At 35.3% G+C, this 18,645-nt stretch overlaps 1 protein-coding gene across 2 annotated transcripts; it reads left to right on the top strand.

Annotated features, from left to right (window-relative positions):
- Positions 1 to 4,210: 4,210 nt before the first annotated feature.
- LOC140040701 (uncharacterized) lies at positions 4,211 to 17,412 on the top strand. 2 transcript variants are annotated; one of them, XM_072086829.1, is made up of 7 exons: positions 4,211 to 4,288; positions 12,304 to 12,557; positions 12,785 to 15,064; positions 15,323 to 15,500; positions 15,594 to 15,756; positions 15,857 to 15,945; positions 16,523 to 17,412. In XM_072086829.1, exons 3-7 carry the CDS (start codon positions 13,018 to 13,020, stop codon positions 16,626 to 16,628), a joined length of 2,583 nt encoding a protein of 860 aa, XP_071942930.1. In that variant the 5' UTR covers positions 4,211 to 4,288; positions 12,304 to 12,557; positions 12,785 to 13,017; the 3' UTR covers positions 16,629 to 17,412. The 2 variants fall into 2 exon arrangements, 1 of the variants encoding a protein (XP_071942930.1); XR_011842754.1 differs by lacking the exon at positions 15,594 to 15,756 and having other exon boundaries at positions 16,523 to 16,649.
- The last annotated feature ends 1,233 nt before the right edge of the window (positions 17,413 to 18,645 follow it).

The raw sequence follows: 18,645 nt of genomic DNA, 5'->3' as shown, positions 1-18,645 counted from the left end.
AGAGAGTCGCAGTATTTTGCCTATTCGACCCAATCTATTTAGCTATCATTCCAGTGACCAATCCAAAAAAATTACAATATTTGTTATAATAGTTTCTATATAAGAATAATAAACACTAACATTACAATGATTTAATCAATTACGAATCATTTTTACATAATTTAGAATGCTTTTATAAAATGACAAAATAAATATAGTTAAATTGAATCAAAAACCCATTGGCTGGCTGTTAATTTGACCATTTTTTGCTTTAAATTTCAGTTTTTTTCAGGATACATTTTTTACCCTCAATGTTTGGTCAAAGTAGATAACTATTAGTTACATTAAAATGGCGTATTTAACAAAAATGTTAACAATTATTTTTTTTAAAGGGGACAATACATCTTTAACAACTGGAAAATTGTGCATATTGCCATTGGAAGTTCAGCAACAGTAAGAAAATATAGATATCAAAAAGCGGTCTTCAAAAAGGCAGACAATTAAATACATTTTTTTTCATTAGTTCAAATATAAATATATACGTCTTGCAAAATTTAAGCCCAATATTACGATTTTATGCCCTTTGGTTACCGAAATTTGAGACTATCAATATTGTGGTTTCCGGTCACTTTAGGACAAAATATTTCATTAGAATAAATATTAACATTATGTCGTTAACAATTTAAGACCAATTGCATGTCATCTACTACAAGTAGTTATCAAGATATGAGCATACTAGGGTCAAAAGTCACAAACATTTTCTGACAACATTTTGTATTAGAATGAATAGAAATATAATATGTTCTGAGCATTTTGACGCTAAAATGAAATTTGCGTTCTGGCTGCCTGTCCAGCAAAGGATTGAATTTAAGATCTTGGTACAACTGCATCAATGGTTCAGCACCCGTCTATTTACAGGAACTCATTTTAGTATAACTCTGGTATAACCCTGGTCGCCAGGGACTCATATCCACACAAGATATTACTCGTCTTGCTGTTCCTAAAACTAGTAGACTATTTGGTGATAGATCATTCTCTTTTATTGGATCTAAGTTATGGAATAATTTACCTAATAATGTGCGTATGACTCCAAGTGTACAATGTTTTAAAAATGTTTTTCTTTCCCCTAATGAATGTAGATGTTCTATTTATCCTTGTATACCTCTCTAATTAATGTAATCTATTTTAGAATTCGCTTTTCTAAAAAAAATGTTAATATGTGATTAGGCCTAATGTTAAATATACATAAAACGAGACTCTTTAGGGTCAGCATTATTCACTATTATGATATTTCAGGACATTTGTCATTCGACGGCAACATTTTCACTTCGCTTAAAGAAGTACTTGAATCCTCAAGCAGACGGTACGAACTGTACAACTACGGTAGGAGCACGACATGGTTGTGACGTTACGTTTGAAGTCTCCATTCGCCAGTTACGGTAAGACAGTACATTTAGTTAACGTCTTTTCTTTGGCGTTCTAATGGAAACGAAGTTTTAACAATATAAAATATAGCCTTATACTGATTTTTTTATGTAATAAACTCCAATGCAATAATTTGCATTTATCATTGAATTCAAACCATCAGTACCGTAACATACCGTCATTTATTATTTGCCGTCTGTTGCATGTTAACAGATATAATCTTATAAATAAATCTGTTAACAATTACTATAATGTTGTAAACCATTTCACTAATTGATGTAAAGACCATTTCCTTAAATATAGTTTAGGGAGGGAAATAGGTTCACGAGCCCCTTAATATAGGAAATGAGTTAATTAAAGTTGTCCCAGAGCATAAATATCTAGGAACTATAATAGACGAAAAGCTGGACTGGTGTATTAACATTAAAAAACTCTATAAAAAAGGACAACAACGGCTATATCTGTTAAGACAACTTAGGAAATTTAATGCTAGCAAATTCTTATACTGTTCTACCAGTCGACGATACTTAGTGTTATATCTTTTTGTAGAATTATCTGGGAGGCTTTGTTTATATGAAAAAGATAAGGTATTATTAAATAAAATTACTAGAAGGGCCGTGCGGGTTATTGGAGTTCATGTATCCGTACTTAATTTCAACTATGATGCAGGTGTGTTCTCTTTGGTTAAAAGTATACTCTCCCAAACAGACCACCCACTCCATAAGGAATACACTTTTCTTCCATCTAATATTCGTATACGTCTGCTTTGAAGCCGTACTAAACGCCATAAAAAGTCATTTATCCCACAGTCTATTGTCACCTATAACACATTTGTCCAACGCTAATTCATGGATCATAGACTTTTTGATATTTTAGGCCTATATTTGATTTTATATAGATTTGTATTTTGTATGTATATTTTTTATTATCTCTGCAGTGTATATAAGAGGAATTTCTGATGTATTTGTTTATATTGGGCCAAATATAAAGAATCTATATATATAAATTTACGTAAGGGCAAAATTCGGTAAATCGCGCGTTATTTCTAGAATGTTTACTCGATGGTATATAAAGTTGGTTAGAATCTCGGTACTGATTTTAACCACCTGATGTAACCCTGTTTACTAATTAAATTTAGTTAACTAATTAGTTATTGACGATTAAAACGAATTTAGACGTAAGGGCAAAATTCGGTAAATCGCGCGTTATTTCTAGAATGTTTACACGATGGTATATAAAGTTGGTTAGAATCTCGGTACTGATTTTAACCACCTGATGTAACCCTGTTTATACACTGTCTAATGGATGTTCTCATGAAAAAATACCTGCACACAATAAACGAGGATACTTCGCATTTTCCTATCTCCTCCTACGATAATTGTTTTTAATAGCTGAAAACCGGTTGAACAGCTCGAGTACAGTATCATAATGTTGAAGACAGGCCGATTTTCTTTAAAAAAAAAACCTATTTTGATAGATTTAATATACGTTTAATTTATGGGCCCTTGGAGAATAAAACTTACATATAATATTGCAATACTTTGACAATATTGTAAATACTGTACATATTAACCATTTTGTTTGCCATTTGAATCAAAATTGTCTTACTGTGAATGTGGTTACTGTTAGATATATAAACAAGATATACAAAGAACATTTATTACTGTGACTGTTACTGACAGTTGCTTCTCAACGTTTGTATTAATTAATAATTATAACAAATATAAACGTCGTAGTAGTGTATCGTTATATGTACTGTACAATCGACTATAACAGGGACAGTTTTAAAAAAGTATTATAAATCGTACTTGTTTACTGTGTTTAGTGGTATATTATTGATAGGCCTATAAAACATTTAATATTAAAACAATATTTCGTTACTAAGTGGATAGAGAATATATTTAAAAATTGTTCTTCCCATCCTCTTCCCCATCCCTCCACTCTAATGTTATATACAAAACACAAACTAGGTTTGTTTAAATGAGTTCAGATAAAAAAATCGGACTCATTTTTAAGACAAGGCCTAATTCCCACGGTGCTAATTTTACATAAATCATCGTGTCTATTTATTTGTAAACGACAATGTACTATAGTCCTGCGGTACGTACATTTTTTACGCTGAAATTACTGTGTATTAGAGAACCATCTGTGGACACGACCAGCTAGATGGTACGCTCGCGTACCATCTAGTAATAATAATAATAATAATCTATTATTTGTTGTTTCATCGTTTTAGGCCCCGGATGGATATGTATAGGTTTGAAACATTGCCAATGAAAACAAAAGGGAACAATTTGAGATTTCCAGATGTTCTACAAGTTACAGAAAATACAAATGAAGTGAAATCAATTTCAAATCCTTTCCTCTTCAACGTTACATATTGGCAGGTAGGTCTATTTATTGTCCAGTTCTTAGACGGTATATAATGTCTAGCGACAATAAACAGTATCGCATCTGCTGATATATAATGCCCATTCCTCACACATAAATAGTATTTTACCTAGAAATAACTCTTTACTAACTCCACGATAGTGTTCGAACTAAAGTTTACTAATTGGAAAGTAAAGCACTATCTAGCCATTCAGCCAAATAATTGACTATGCTAGCCTAATTTAATGTATTTATAGTATCAAATTGAAAGATAGAAAATGCTTCCATTTTTTTAAAAGCTGATTTTTCTCTCTTTTGTAAAGGCTCGAGAGAAATTTTGCTAATAGTAGTACACTTATCATATCCAGGGTGTATTTAGATTAAAGATTGTGGTATCGGAAGTTCAAAATAATGAGAAACATAGGGTAGATGTACTACGTAAAGAATTTGAACTGGACCCAAGAGAAAAATTATCGAGAAGCGTCCTTGTTGGCAAGAGAAGCAACAAAATCAAGTAATTATCTATATTTGTTACTCCTTAAAATAGTTATGAGAAAATAATATTATTCATTTTAAAATGGTGTTATTTTTGCAAACAAAATAGCCTATCTAAGGCAACGGTACTTTTCATAAGGGGCCTACCACATTAAAAAAATAATGGTTGATTTTTCGTTAAATTGTTATGGTCTTTCTAAGGGTTGCGGAAGACTGGGTATTTATAGAAACTGTACTTGTAATAGGTATACTATTTGGAGTAATTTTTACAGGGAATTATACAATTGTATACTTTCCCCTTGTTCACCGATGGTTAAACTTTGTTGTATGTCCGGAAGAGCCGTAGTTGCGGGATTGGCCACTTGGAAGAGGGATTGGAATGTTCCATTCATCGCTGTCAAGCAATACATTTGAATAAACGTATGCTGTATTGTACCTGTCAGTGCACACAAAGGTAAAGTTTATTGTGCAAGTTAGAATTGTGCTTTAGCTCACCTGGTGCTCCAAGTAATTTTTAATGCAAATTAGGCTTGCCTAGTATGCTATCTTGAGCAGTAGACTGTTGGTAGTGTTAAGTGCTGTCTGTCTAGAGGCTAGATTGTAGCCTATGCTTTTAACTAGCATAAGCTAGTACTGTAGCTTACTGTTTTATACACTACTTTATTTATATACACCTTAATACGTATGATAAGACTTAGGCCTATAAGCTTGCTTTCGATCGCAGTAGTAGTTCGGCCTGATAGGCTAGGTTATAGTCTTATGTATAGGGGTACTACTATACTATTAATATACTGTATTGCATGTTAATACTCAACATTTATTTTGTTTATTACAGTCGATCAAGATTCAGGAATAAGGCCTTGATGATGAAACGCAATAAAAGAACTGAATTACAAACTTGTTTTGAAGTTTACTGAGCAGCTACAATAATTGACAAAGAGTATTAAAAAAGCAACCTGTATGTTAAGATGACGTAGTCGCCAGAAGTAAAATTAGAAAAAGGAAAAGGGTACCGCATATGAACTATAAGTATATAGGAAGAGAAAACGTTTTTCAACAAGAAGAATTAAAGCTGCAGATAATAATTGCATTACAAGAAAAATTGATGGAGGTTCGTCTTAAAGTAGGCTACTAGAGGACAAGAAGAAAGTAGTCAAGGGAGTGTGACGTCAATGGAGATAGCCGACGCTCCTGAAGGTCACGTAACATTTTAATACACTTACCGGCTATGACGTTGCCTTCTATGCCTACAATTACTCATACTGCTAAGTCTGTCATGCCTGTTCCTACCACTGTAGACGAGGGAACAAGCATAAAACAAGTAATAGTTACCATGCAGAAACGGAAAACAGAGATAAGGAAATTTGCTGGTCATGCATTAGAATTTAAACGATTTTTAGGGCATTCGAAGTCCTGGATAGAGGTACGATGTTCCAAAGATGAATGTATGCATTACTTGATGCAGTACTTGGACCAGTATAAAGTTGAGGAGGCTAACCTTATAGGTCGTCCTATCTAGATGCTAATGTGGGGTATCCCACAGCAATTAAGGAACTGACGGAGAGATATGGGGATCCAGAGATTATTGCCAAGGCCTTTGTAGTGACCTAAACTATGTTCTGTTAAAGAAATGAAGCCTTATATTAATTTTTATATGCACAATCTGATATTTATTTTATGAATAATTAATTAGTTCCTTTTTTGACATTTGTTTGATGCGTAAGACAATTTGTATATAATGGTTAGGCCTATGTTTAGAATTAAAGCTCTCTCTCACTATACATTGTCCTCTATTTCTTCATTCCGGTGAAAACGCTTCCATTTTGGCCTGGCGACCCTACCATTTGGTTTGCTCAGCTAGAGGCACAGTTCCTTACACGAGGTATCACAGCCGTTTGGATTGTTAGTTGACGTTAAAAATCACATTCCGTGTGATACCAATCCATTACCAACCTTTCTGTCAAAGATAAAAATTCTCGACATTCAGCATCGTCAACCCAAACTATCCAAAGGTTCATGGATGAAGTCATCCGTGGTTTGAACTTCTGTTATGCATACGGCGACGACATCTTAATTGCCAGTGATGATTAGGATCAGCACATTGATCATTTGCATCAAGTATTTGAGAGGTTAGAACATTACGGCGTAGTAATCGACCCCACGAGATGTGTGTTTGGTGTTGGTCATTGACGTTTTTGGGACATCACATCGACTTTAACAGTATTCAACCACATTCATTCCACGTTGTGCAGATATACTGTTTCCTCTAACATCTTTACTCTCTACAAAACGAAACAAAATTCGCAGCTTTGACCTTGATGATGCTATCAAGAATGCCTTTAGGCCTACAACTATAAAAGCTGCACTAGCGGAAACTACTCTACTAATACTACATCCAAATGCTCAGCTCAGCCTTGCAGTTGATGCATCTGATGTTGGTGTAGGTGACGTTCTACAGCAAGGAATCAAAACTGATGAGCAATGGCAACCTATAGCTTTCTTCACCCGCTCACTACGCCCAGCAGAGACGGTCGATGTTTTCGGGTATTTACAGATCAGAAGCCACTCGTCAATGCCTTCCAGTCTGGTCCAGTTAGATACTCACCAAGGGAAATTCGATATTTGAACTTTATTTATAGGTTCACCACAGACATTCGTCATATCAAGGGGAAGGAGAATGTTGTTGCTGATGCCTTATCTTGCAGTAATATTAACGCATTGGACAAGTTACTCACCAGTTGACTTTAGCGTGATGGCCAGATATCAGCAGAATGACAAAGAACTTACCAGACTAAAACGGGTATCTACTTCACTAAATCTAGAAACATGCATGTTACCCGAGTCAAATTCTATGTTAGTGTGGGACATTTCAACTGCTAGTACTCGTCCTTCCGTTCTTGTACCTCTTCGACGCACACGGTGTTTGATCAACTTCATGGTTTATCGCATCCAGGTATGCGAGCTTCGCAACGTTTAATAGGCGATAGATTTGTTTGGCCAGGCATGAGGAAGAACATACATACATGTGTACAATTATGCATTCCATGTCAGCGGAATCAAAATTCACACCTTGTATCAAATTTGAACATTCCACCATATTCATATAGACATCGTGGGACCACTACCACAATCTGATGGATTTTTATATTTACTGACATGTGTAGATAGATTTACTAGATGGCCTATTGCGGTACCAATATCGAATATTACAGCACGAACAGTAGAAAAAGCTTTTGTGTCTAATTGGATTTCTAATTTTGGTACCCCTTCTACACTAACTTACAATTGATCGTGGACGTCAATTTGAATCTGCCTTGTTCAAAGAACTTACAAGTACTGTATAATTGGCACTAAGCGTATCCGTACGACATCATATCACCTATGTGCGAATGGTATGGTTGAACGCTTCCATCGGCAGTTGACGTCTTCTCTAAAGGCCCGAGCGGAAGTGAGGTGGACAGAAAGTTTACCGTTAATTCTACTATCTATTCGCACTACCATCAACGCTGATATAGGACACTCCTCGGCTGAATTGGTCTATGGAACTACATTGCGCTTGCCAGCTCAATTTGTGGACTCAACACTCTTCAAGTTCATTGGATGTAGCGAACTACGTTCACCGTCTGAAAATTACCATGGGATCATTGCGTCCTGTTTCACCACGACCAGGTATTCGTACATCAAATATACCATCTAACTTAGGCTCATGTTTGTTTGTACTGATGCTGTTCGCAAACCACTGCAACTTCAATATCGTGTTGTACGCAGGGATGATAAGCATTTTACCATTGACAGGAATGGCCGAGAAGACGTCATTTCTATTGATCGACTGAAAGTCGCGTATTTTGAGTACTCTGTATTTCTGTTACCAGACCAGCCAACACGTTCAGGGAGATAGGTTCACTACCCAAGACGTTTAACTTATTTATAAACTTTATTTTCGTTCCTTTCTGCCGAATCTCAGTAGAGGGGAGCTACTGTAGTGACCTAAACTGATATTTTGTTAAAGAAGTAAAGCCTTATATTAATTTTTATATGCACAATCTGATATTTATATGATGTATAATTAGTTCCTTTTTGACATTTGTTTGCTGCGTAAGACAATTTGTATATAATGGTTATGTTTAGAATTAAAGCTCTCCTTCTCTCTCACCATACATTGGTCTTTATTTCTTCATTCCGGTGAAAACGGCTGATGTCACCATGGATTAAAGAATAGAAGGATATGCATCGACGGTGACATCAAACGATTTTACGACGCGCTTGCCTATACTAAAGCACTGTTGCCAATCAAACAAACACGCTCATTGAACTCCGTGTCTCTAACCGTGGCCCTCTGTAAAACGCTGCGAATCAACTGTTACATTTTTTGAGACCAAAACGTAACCATGTAGAAATCGTATGCGCAGTCTGAATGTTCTATTGACATGTCTGCGTCGATGATTAATTGACAACAAAAATATATTGCTGAATAATTCTGTTTTAGTTTCATCACAATCGGACTACGAAAAGTTCACTTTCTTACGACTGGTAATTTTAAGTAGTTGGTAATATTAATAAAATATGCAATTTTTATATTTGAATTATCATTATTTGCCTGCCATCTTCTGTCATTAAAAATTGCGTTAATCTATAGAATATTAAATTATGCATTTGACCATGTATGTTGTTAGCGTGGCCGGTGTTCACTCATACAACAATCGTGTTTTTAATATATGGCTAAGCAGTGGTTTCTTCATAAATCTCCTTAATTATCGATGTGATTATATTTAAATTGTAGTGCCTGGTGATTGGCTAGTGGTTATGTCATCCACATCACATCCAATCACCGGGTCTAATTGAATGAAAACAGCGATCCATGATCCGGGATTGGCTGGCTATGTATAGTTGCGATTCGTTACCTAGCGGTCGTTTTAAAAAGTACACGCAGGGCAAACTTAATCACGAACAAACGAAGTACAGTACCTATTATTATTCACACAAGAAGTAAGACAACGGTGAGTATATAGATCATGATTACACGTTGTATCTACTACACTTAAGATTAGCCTAGGCCTACCTACGAAGTATCAATGTCGGCAAATCATATGGTAAGCCTAGAAGGCCTAGGCCTAGTATCCTTGCTGATTTTGTAATTTTACATGTAGGCCTAGGCTGAGACAACAAATAGTTATTGTAAAAACATTAGCGTAGATCAATCGCGGCAGAAACCTATACTAATTACAATTATAGCATCTACAATTCCTCATCAGAAAGGTTATAACTAAATTCGTCGTCGTATAAATTGTTCGTCGCCATTGTTGCTAGCGCTAAAACATCATGCCACCAAAGAACGCGCGAAAGAAGCGTAGCCAACAAGGTTAAATATCGTTGCACATGTGCAGTAAACAATATATTAGGCACGCGACCGTTTCGTTGTTACCATGCGGTTAATTAATTAAACTGATAACATTGTGGGCGGTCCGCGGTCTGTCGGCGAGAGTCAAGGAACCATTGATCTCACGTCGATTCTTTAATCCATGATGTCACTAAACCTTCATCAAGAATCTGTTCCAGTGGCCTGTGATCCGTTCGGATGATCCGAAGTCGTTAGTTGACTTTGCTATAGTATTGTGGCAAAGCTTTCATTCAATTTACAAGATAGATGGTGGCGTAATGTCTACAAATGTAAAGCTGAAAAAAGTAAACCGATTCAATTTAAAACTTGTGGAATTCGGTAAAACTGAGGCCCAGAAAGCGACGATCCAGTATATGGTAAAGTTTCTTTATCTCAAACCAAACACCCATTACAAAAAATGTATAAATAATGATATTATAAAAACACTAATGCTTTTTGATGATGAACAACTCTAAAATGTATATAGGAAATGTTTTTGAAAATTTTGTATCTATTATGTTGTGTTTATTGTTTTATGTTTTTTATGTAAAAGGGTCCTGCGAAAACAGAAGTGTAAACTTCTCTATGCAGGATCCTTGCCATCATTTATGCTATGAAACTGTATTTATAAACGATGAGTAAATAAATGTGAATTACAAAATTAAGTAGCTGCTGCCAATGTAGAGACCAACTCTAAAGTGAAGTATTTCATTTCATTAGCGGAAATCATTATTCATTATTTATTGTCATTTGCATATACAGTAAAACAAAATATATACATAGAAATTGTGTTTGCTCTGAGACACAAAATACAGTTATATTTTTGGCAGCTTCAGCATCATGTTTGAATGTGCAAGGTTGTAGGTAAAGTCTTGCCAATCTCTACCAGTAAATTATACGAAAATAGACAAGAACAAATTAACTTCATGTTGAAGAATTGTATTAATATAATACCTTACCTCCTAGTGGTAACAAAAATAAATTTAAAAATTGCTTTTGATCGGCCCATTTATATTTGTGGCATTTACCCCGAAGTCGTTTCCCACTTTGTGTTTTTGTTTTTGTAATTTATACTTTTTTTTAAATAGAAGAATTAATGTATGAAGATAACCTAATCCTTTCAGGAATTGTAGACAGGGTGCAACAGCGAAAAAGCATGACAACAAGTAAAGTAGGCTGTGATACTTACCAGACTCCAATCTTACTTTAGATGCAATTTCATTCCACACATCTAGTTTTCTTCTTGATTTTTTGTACCCCTTGTCACTTAAATCATATAGTAATGAATTTTGTTCCATAAGTAATAAGACGTTCTATCGTTTGATCGTCCATTTTTCTATAAAAAAACATAACTGGTCAGTACAGTAAAACATGTAAACAATTCCAACTAGGCCTAGGCTAGCATAGCACTGGCCTAACGCCTAGTATAGCCTAGGCCTAGTAGCCATAATAATAATAATAGGCCTAAATAATATTATAATTGTAACATAACAGTAGGCTGTTAAATAAAGTTAATTAGGATAGCCTAGGCCTTAAATTAAGGAAAATTTGAATATCGAATAAGGTAAAAGTAACCAACTTCACTTCACGCCCGGTGTATTTCAGTAATAACCTAGGCCTGTCGTTAATAATTATTTAGTAGGCTGAATGTGGCGCAAAAAGGGGACAAATTGCGTAGCGCGCCTAACGGGTGTAGGTAGGCCTATGTCGTCTGTTTTTAGGTTGCATAGAAACATTAGACGCAATTATGTAGGCCTAGGTAGAGAAGAAAATCCGTACGATTTTACAAATTAAATGGCTTCCAAATCCATCAATCCGAATCCGTCTACCGGAGAAAATTCGTACAAAATTCAAACGGATTTGATGTGAACGCTTCTATTCTTTAACCTATTCCACGAATTTTTCTCCGGCCACCGGACCGGATCCGGGCTTGGTGTGAACGCGTTCGATGAGGAACCGCAATAAAAAAACTGAATTGCAAACTTGTCTTGAAATTTATTGAGAAGCTACACTTGATTTAAAAATAGTATTTTTGTCGTTTTTGCTGTATTAACCGGTTTTCGGCAATTAAAAACAATTATTGTGAATACAAAGCATTCTCGTGTTTTGTGCGGGTAGGCCTATTCTATGTTTCAGCATCGGAGCGAATCGATTAACCTAAATTTGTTTGTAATCGCAAATAGATAAATCTAAAACTAAACTTAATAGTAACATCGTAATTCAACATCTTCAATATATAGTTACAACTATTATAGGTTCAGCGGCAATAAAGACTAATCAACTTCACGGAGATATGAACACTTTTAATAAACAAACCAAAATAATATCAATCGACACTATAGGCCTACTACACTATCTTTGCTAGAACCAACACACACATGGCGACAACAATGTCACTCGATAGGGCGCAAGGTGGCGCACAACAACAACACACGAGGGCGTGCGAGTGTGGTGGCGCACAGAGCCATATATATGGCTCTGGTGGCGCACATGGCGACAACAATTTCACTCGATAGGGCGCAAGGTGGCGCACTGCAACAACAACACACGAGGGCGTGCGAGTGTGATGGCGCAGAGTGACTCCCACAAGAGAAATTCCACATGGAATTCCGACATAAAATTAATACTATTAAGAATTAAAGTTGTTATTATTTTAGAATTGAATTTGATGCTAACGTTTACTGTGATGATAACTATTACACCTCACGTTGTAATATATCATGTGAACCACCAGAGACTGATAATTACAGATGTGACAAGTTGTCTGGAAAGAAGATTTGCTCTGCGGGATTCGCCGGATTGGATTGTCTAGAAAGTGTTGATCATTGCTCCCCAAACCCGTGTAAACACGATGCTGAGTGTATCAGTCAAACGGATGGCTTCAAATGCAAATGTGAAAACGGAACAAAAGGTATTGAGTAACTTGCTTATAGGTCTATCTGGTACAGATATTTAAGATGTCAATATTAATAATTATAAAAATATTTTACTAACCCCGTATTTGACCATAGAGTATTAATTACTCCATGATTTGACTAACCCCATTTTGCTGCTAAAATCGAATATATTGTGTTTAAATAAATCTTAATTGACTGTCATTTGCTGTGTTTCTGCTGATGTTAAAATATAATTTTATAGGATTACACTGTGAAAAGGAAATAAGCGAGTGTTCAAGTTTACCATGCCAATATGGAGGAAGTTGTCAGGATATCTTAAACGGATTCCATTGTAATTGTACATCTGGATACACGGGCGAGTTCTGTGAATTAGAAATCAATGAATGTAACAGCAACCCGTGTATACATTCAGGCCAGTGTATCAATTTGATCGCTGAATTTCGCTGTGATTGCATTGGTGGTTACTATGGGCCCATGTGTGAGCATGATGTTGACGAATGTGAAAGTAATCCTTGTAATTCCAACAGTGTCTGTGTCAACGGACGTGACCATTTCACGTGTAATTGTTCAAAGGGTTTCGACGGACTTTTGTGCGAAAACGATATAAACGAATGCGAAAATTCACCGTGCCTTCACGGGGCCACATGCAATGATTTGGTAAACAATTTTAACTGCGAATGTACAACCGGATATTCAGGAAAAGACTGTGGTAATAACATAAACGAATGTGCTAGTAGACCTTGCTTTAATAACGCCCCGTGTATTGACGGCATTGGAGATTATACATGTAATTGCATTGATGGATTTAATGGGAAAAATTGTCAGTCTGAAATTGACGAATGCGAATCAAATCCGTGTGATAATCAAGCACTATGTAATGATACAGTTAATGGGTACAATTGTGTTTGCGTCCCTGGGTATTATGGAACAAATTGTCAGTTTGAAATTTACGAATGTGACTCAAATCCGTGTGATAATCAAGCACTATGTAATGATACAGTTAATGGGTACAATTGTGTTTGCGTCCCTGGGTATTATGGAAGAAATTGTCAGTTTGAAATTGACGAATGTGAATCAAATCCGTGTGATAATCAGGCACAATGTAATGATACAGTTAATGGGTACAATTGTGTTTGCGTCCCTGGGTATTATGGAACAAATTGTCAGTTTGAAATTGACGAATGTGAATCAAATCCGTGTGATAATCAAGCACAATGTAATGATACAGTTAATGGGTACAATTGTGTTTGCGTCCCTGGGTATTATGGACAAAATTGTCAGTTTGAAATTAACGAATGTGAATCAAATCCGTGTGATAATCAAGCACAATGTAATGATACAGTTAATGGGTACAATTGTGTTTGCGTCCCTGGGTATTATGGAACAAATTGTCAGTTTGAAATTAACGAATGCGAATCAAATCCGTGTGATAATCAAGCACTATGTAATGATACAGTTAATGGGTACAATTGTGTTTGCGTCCCTGGGTATTATGGACAAAATTGTCAGTTTGAAATTAACGAATGCGAATCAAATCCGTGTAATAATCAAGCACTATGTAATGATACAGTTAATGGGTACAATTGTGTTTGCGTCCCTGGGTATTATGGACAAAATTGTCAGTTTGAAATTGACGAATGTGAATCAAATCCGTGTTATAATCAAGCACTATGTAATGATACAGTTAATGGATACAATTGTGTTTGCGTCCCTGGGTATTATGGAACAAATTGTCAGTTAGAAATTAACGAATGTGAATCAAATCCGTGTGATAATCAAGCACTATGTAATGATACAGTTAATGGGTACAATTGTGTTTGCGTCCCTGGGTATTATGGAACAAATTGTCAGTTTGAAATTAACGAATGCGAATCAAATCCGTGTAATAATCAAGCACTATGTAATGATACAGTTAATGGGTTCAATTGTGTTTGCGTCCCTGGGTATTATGGAACAAATTGTCAGTTTGAAATTGACGAATGTGAATCAAATCCGTGTGATAATCAGGCACAATGTAATGATACAGTTAATGGGTACAATTGTATTTGCGGCCCTGGGTATTATGGAACAAATTGTCAGTTTGAAATTAGCAAATGTGTTAGTAGTCCATGTAAAAATAATGGGACATGCCGAAATCGAAAAAATAAGTATACATGTAAATGTGGCATTGGGTATAGTGGCATTAATTGCGAAGAAGTCAATCATTGCTTCAGTAACCCTTGTTATCATGGACAATGCATTAGTGAAACATTAGGTTATCGCTGCGAATGTTCAGACGGTTACGATGGTCGTAATTGTGACAATGATATTGATGAATGTGCTGATGTAACGTGTTTGAATGGAGGATCCTGTCACGATAGTGTTGCTAGTTATGGCTGTCTATGTGAAGATGGATACGAAAGAGACATGTGCAATTATTGCTCAAAGAATAACTGTCTTCATGGAGGTGTCTGTCTCAATTTTGGAAATGGATACAAGTGCCGGTGTCGAGATGGGTTCTACGGTAGTGATTGTCAGATAGGTACTATTATAATAATTATACGGTAATAATAACATTGTGGTTTGATTCAACAGAACAAAATATCTGCCTTTATAATCTCTAAATCAATCACCCCTAATATAACTTTAGCCCTGCAAGATTCTTCTATAAAAAACATTGACGATGTGTAATAATTGATGCGAGTTTTCTCTGAATTTAAGAAAAATTAAATCCGTTAAGTATTATTATTTCTTATACGTTTAATTTAGCCCTACTTATTGATTTATTTTGTTATCGAAGATGCTGGGGAGGATGGCATTAAGGTTAATTCTAATGACGGTGCAACGTTTGATAAAACTGATGTTAAGCATCGTGTGATATCATTGATTCAAATAATTTTACAAGAAGAGAAAACCATGGTCAACATTGATGTAGAGTTCATCCCAATGGCGTCATCCAACTCAGACGGCCAATCAAAGTACGTACAATGTCCCATACTTCATATATGAACATTTCTGCTTTTTTTTAATAATGCAAATAATAATATTATATATTATTAATTATATGGCAGCTTCCTACTTGTCACACGTATTAACAATACCGTAATACCAGCAGAAAAAATACGTGAATTTTTAGAAAAGGTACCAACAGAACAGTTACATATGGCACTGAGGCCCTATTACCTTGATGGATATGATGAAGAACTAAATACGAGTGAAACACATCATACAAAGGTAGGCCTAAATAGACATTGATTATTGCCATTAAACCTCCATAAAACATGACGTAGTGTTGATTATTGTTTTGAAAATCGCAAAATATAATTTGTTTCAGATTTGGATACACGAATACTGGGTATATTTAACAATCGGAGCTGGATTAGCTTTTCTTGTTGCAAGTGTCATTACGTTGGGTTATTTCCGGTATGTATCGACATTTTAAAGGAAGTTTCATTGTTGTTTATTATCATCATCACAGGCGCTGTCGTATATGTTACTGTACCATACCGTACCTTACATTTCACAAAATGCAGGACAATTGTGTTGATATTCAAATATTAAAACTGAGATTTCGCATGAATGATATGAATCCACAGAAAGCAGGAAGACACCTTATATATATATATTTTCATTACAGTACGTTGGATAAGAGATACCTGATTTAGCAAATCGTTTTTGAATGTATGTTGAAAATGATTTGAGGTTTTAGTCGAAAAAGTGACATTAATCAATATTTTTTTACACGACCTTCTTTGACGTTATGTGCAAATCCACTCTGCCCACTTATTTATTCATTAGCATTTGAATTAGACCTAATAGTGTTATTATAATGAAAAATAATTTTACTTGGAAAATGGTAACGTAATTGCTTTTATAAAATTATAAATGAGATGAAAAGACATGAATAGATTTTTTGTTTCAAAAGTAAGTATTATGCCCTTTTTAACATCATTAGCGATCTCATATGGCATGTCATTAACTTTGAACATATGTTTTACAGGGAATGGAGAAAGGGAAATTATATTGTTGAAGAAAAATCAAGTTCAGTAGTAGACGATTCGGTTGTCAAAATGGACGGGGCAGGTCAAGATATAACTAGTGTTTAAGTCTTCATAATCTATTTGCAACGTTGTTCATTTCGTGAATTTAAAACTGTAACCCATGGAAAGGAAAGATCTAACGTGTGGTCCAAGCAACATTATTATCTGAAAGAAAAGAGAAGATAAAAACAGGAAGAAAAGTCGAATACTTGAAAGAATTAGGCCTACAAAGCAATTTTATATTTAGTGGAAGAATTACGAAGCATGTACTAATGACAAAAACAAGGTTTTCATTTAATGTTACCTTAATTAAAACTTCTTAAAAAGTACATCAGAAAGTGGGTGTATATTGAGGTGCTTGACCGGTTTAGAAAGGCCCCCGCCACAGCCATATTTTTGGCGCAGTTTAAAAGAACTCGTCGTCTTTTACGTGTTGCAATCTTATTGCACTTAATATTATTATTATAGTTTAATGCAGTACAGCTGACATTATTTTTTAACTTTCAATAATATGAATCGTTATTATTATTTTTTTTCTCATTTTCTTGCTATTGTATTAGGGGAAAGTATTGTTTAACACCCTGCGATAATCTAGAATAAAATAATTCGTTGATAAATGTAAGCAATTCATGCAACTCATACTAAAAACATCTAAAATCAACAATTGCTTAAAAAGAGGTATGGAATGTGCTTGTTACAACCGCTAATGTAGAAAACGCCAGCTAATGTCGAAACAACCGTTAATGTAGAACAATCCACCGCTTATGTAGTAAAACCTCCAGCTTATGTAGAAACACCAACAGCTTATGTAGTAAATAAAAATCAACACCCGCTAATTTAGAAACGGTCAACAGCTTATGTAGTAACAAAAATTGCCTCCCAGCTTATGTAGTTACTATCGCCAGCTAATGTAGAAAATATTATATATTTTACAAAAATGTCTAAATCATGTGCAAATGCATCGATCTTTACTTAGTTATCTTTCCACCTCTCGTAAGCAACCAACTTTCTAAAACGAACACACATCGTAAGCAACCATCTCTGTTAAGGGACAGCTTTTAATAATCGACCATCTCTCGTAAGGTAATATGACCACTTCTATTGAACGACCACTGCCTCTGAAGGACCGCTGCGTCATGAATTCTACCACATCCGTGACTAGTGTCCGATTAAATCGTTAAATTCTGCCATCGGACTTCGGATTATAGAACGTCGTTCTGGTCTTGTCGGTGCTAAGCAATTTGCACATCTCAAAGTTTCTACTAGTCGGAGTTGTTTAGGTACTTCGTATTGAAGCACGAACTCCTCCAAAAACTGGTTAGCCACTGTGTTCGCACATTGATAAGAAATCGAATAAGCTTCCATAATAAAAATAATGATGATGAAATGAAGATGACGACGGCGATGACTATCCCCATGACGATGACGACGACGATGATGACGACGATGACGATAATAATAATGATAATAATATCCTAATGTTGTAAAACCTCTAAGCGCTGAACATTATTACCCCAGTCATTTTTTCCTGATTAAACACGTATGGAAACATGCTCCCATGATGCAGCTATAGTAATCAGTGTCTAGATATAACTGGGTTCCCATGTAAACATCTGGCTGGAGAGAGGCAAACGTAAGTAAATTATCTATACTAAGTATACAAGCAATGCGGCGATAATTGGATTCAAACCTTGATCTCACCATCAGTAGTCGAACGTCCAACATAATGCAGGTACTTGTTGCATATAGTTGACTGAGGCAGGGGCCCCAGAATGTCCATTGTCACTTGTTCCATTGGTTCATGCACTGCTGTTGAGGAGGTGTCACGAAACCTAAGATCCCCTAATACCTAAGATCACGGAATCTGAGACGCAAGACCTCCTAAGATTACAAAATTACAAAAAAATAATTGTTTATCTATACACAATTTTAAACATAGTAGGTTTCATTTATTAATGCTTTTTACCATAAATTTAATTTTAAAATACTTATCACTAACAGAAATAAACTCACAATTTCGCCCAATTGCGTAAATATATACCTTTGTTTCACAACAAACAAACTGGACTGTTTGTTGGTTGAT

Source organism: Antedon mediterranea, chromosome 2 (genome assembly GCF_964355755.1).
Source record: "Antedon mediterranea chromosome 2, ecAntMedi1.1, whole genome shotgun sequence".
Lineage (NCBI taxonomy): Eukaryota > Metazoa > Echinodermata > Crinoidea > Comatulida > Antedonidae > Antedon > Antedon mediterranea.
This window is presented reverse-complemented; position numbering and strand designations above follow the sequence as displayed.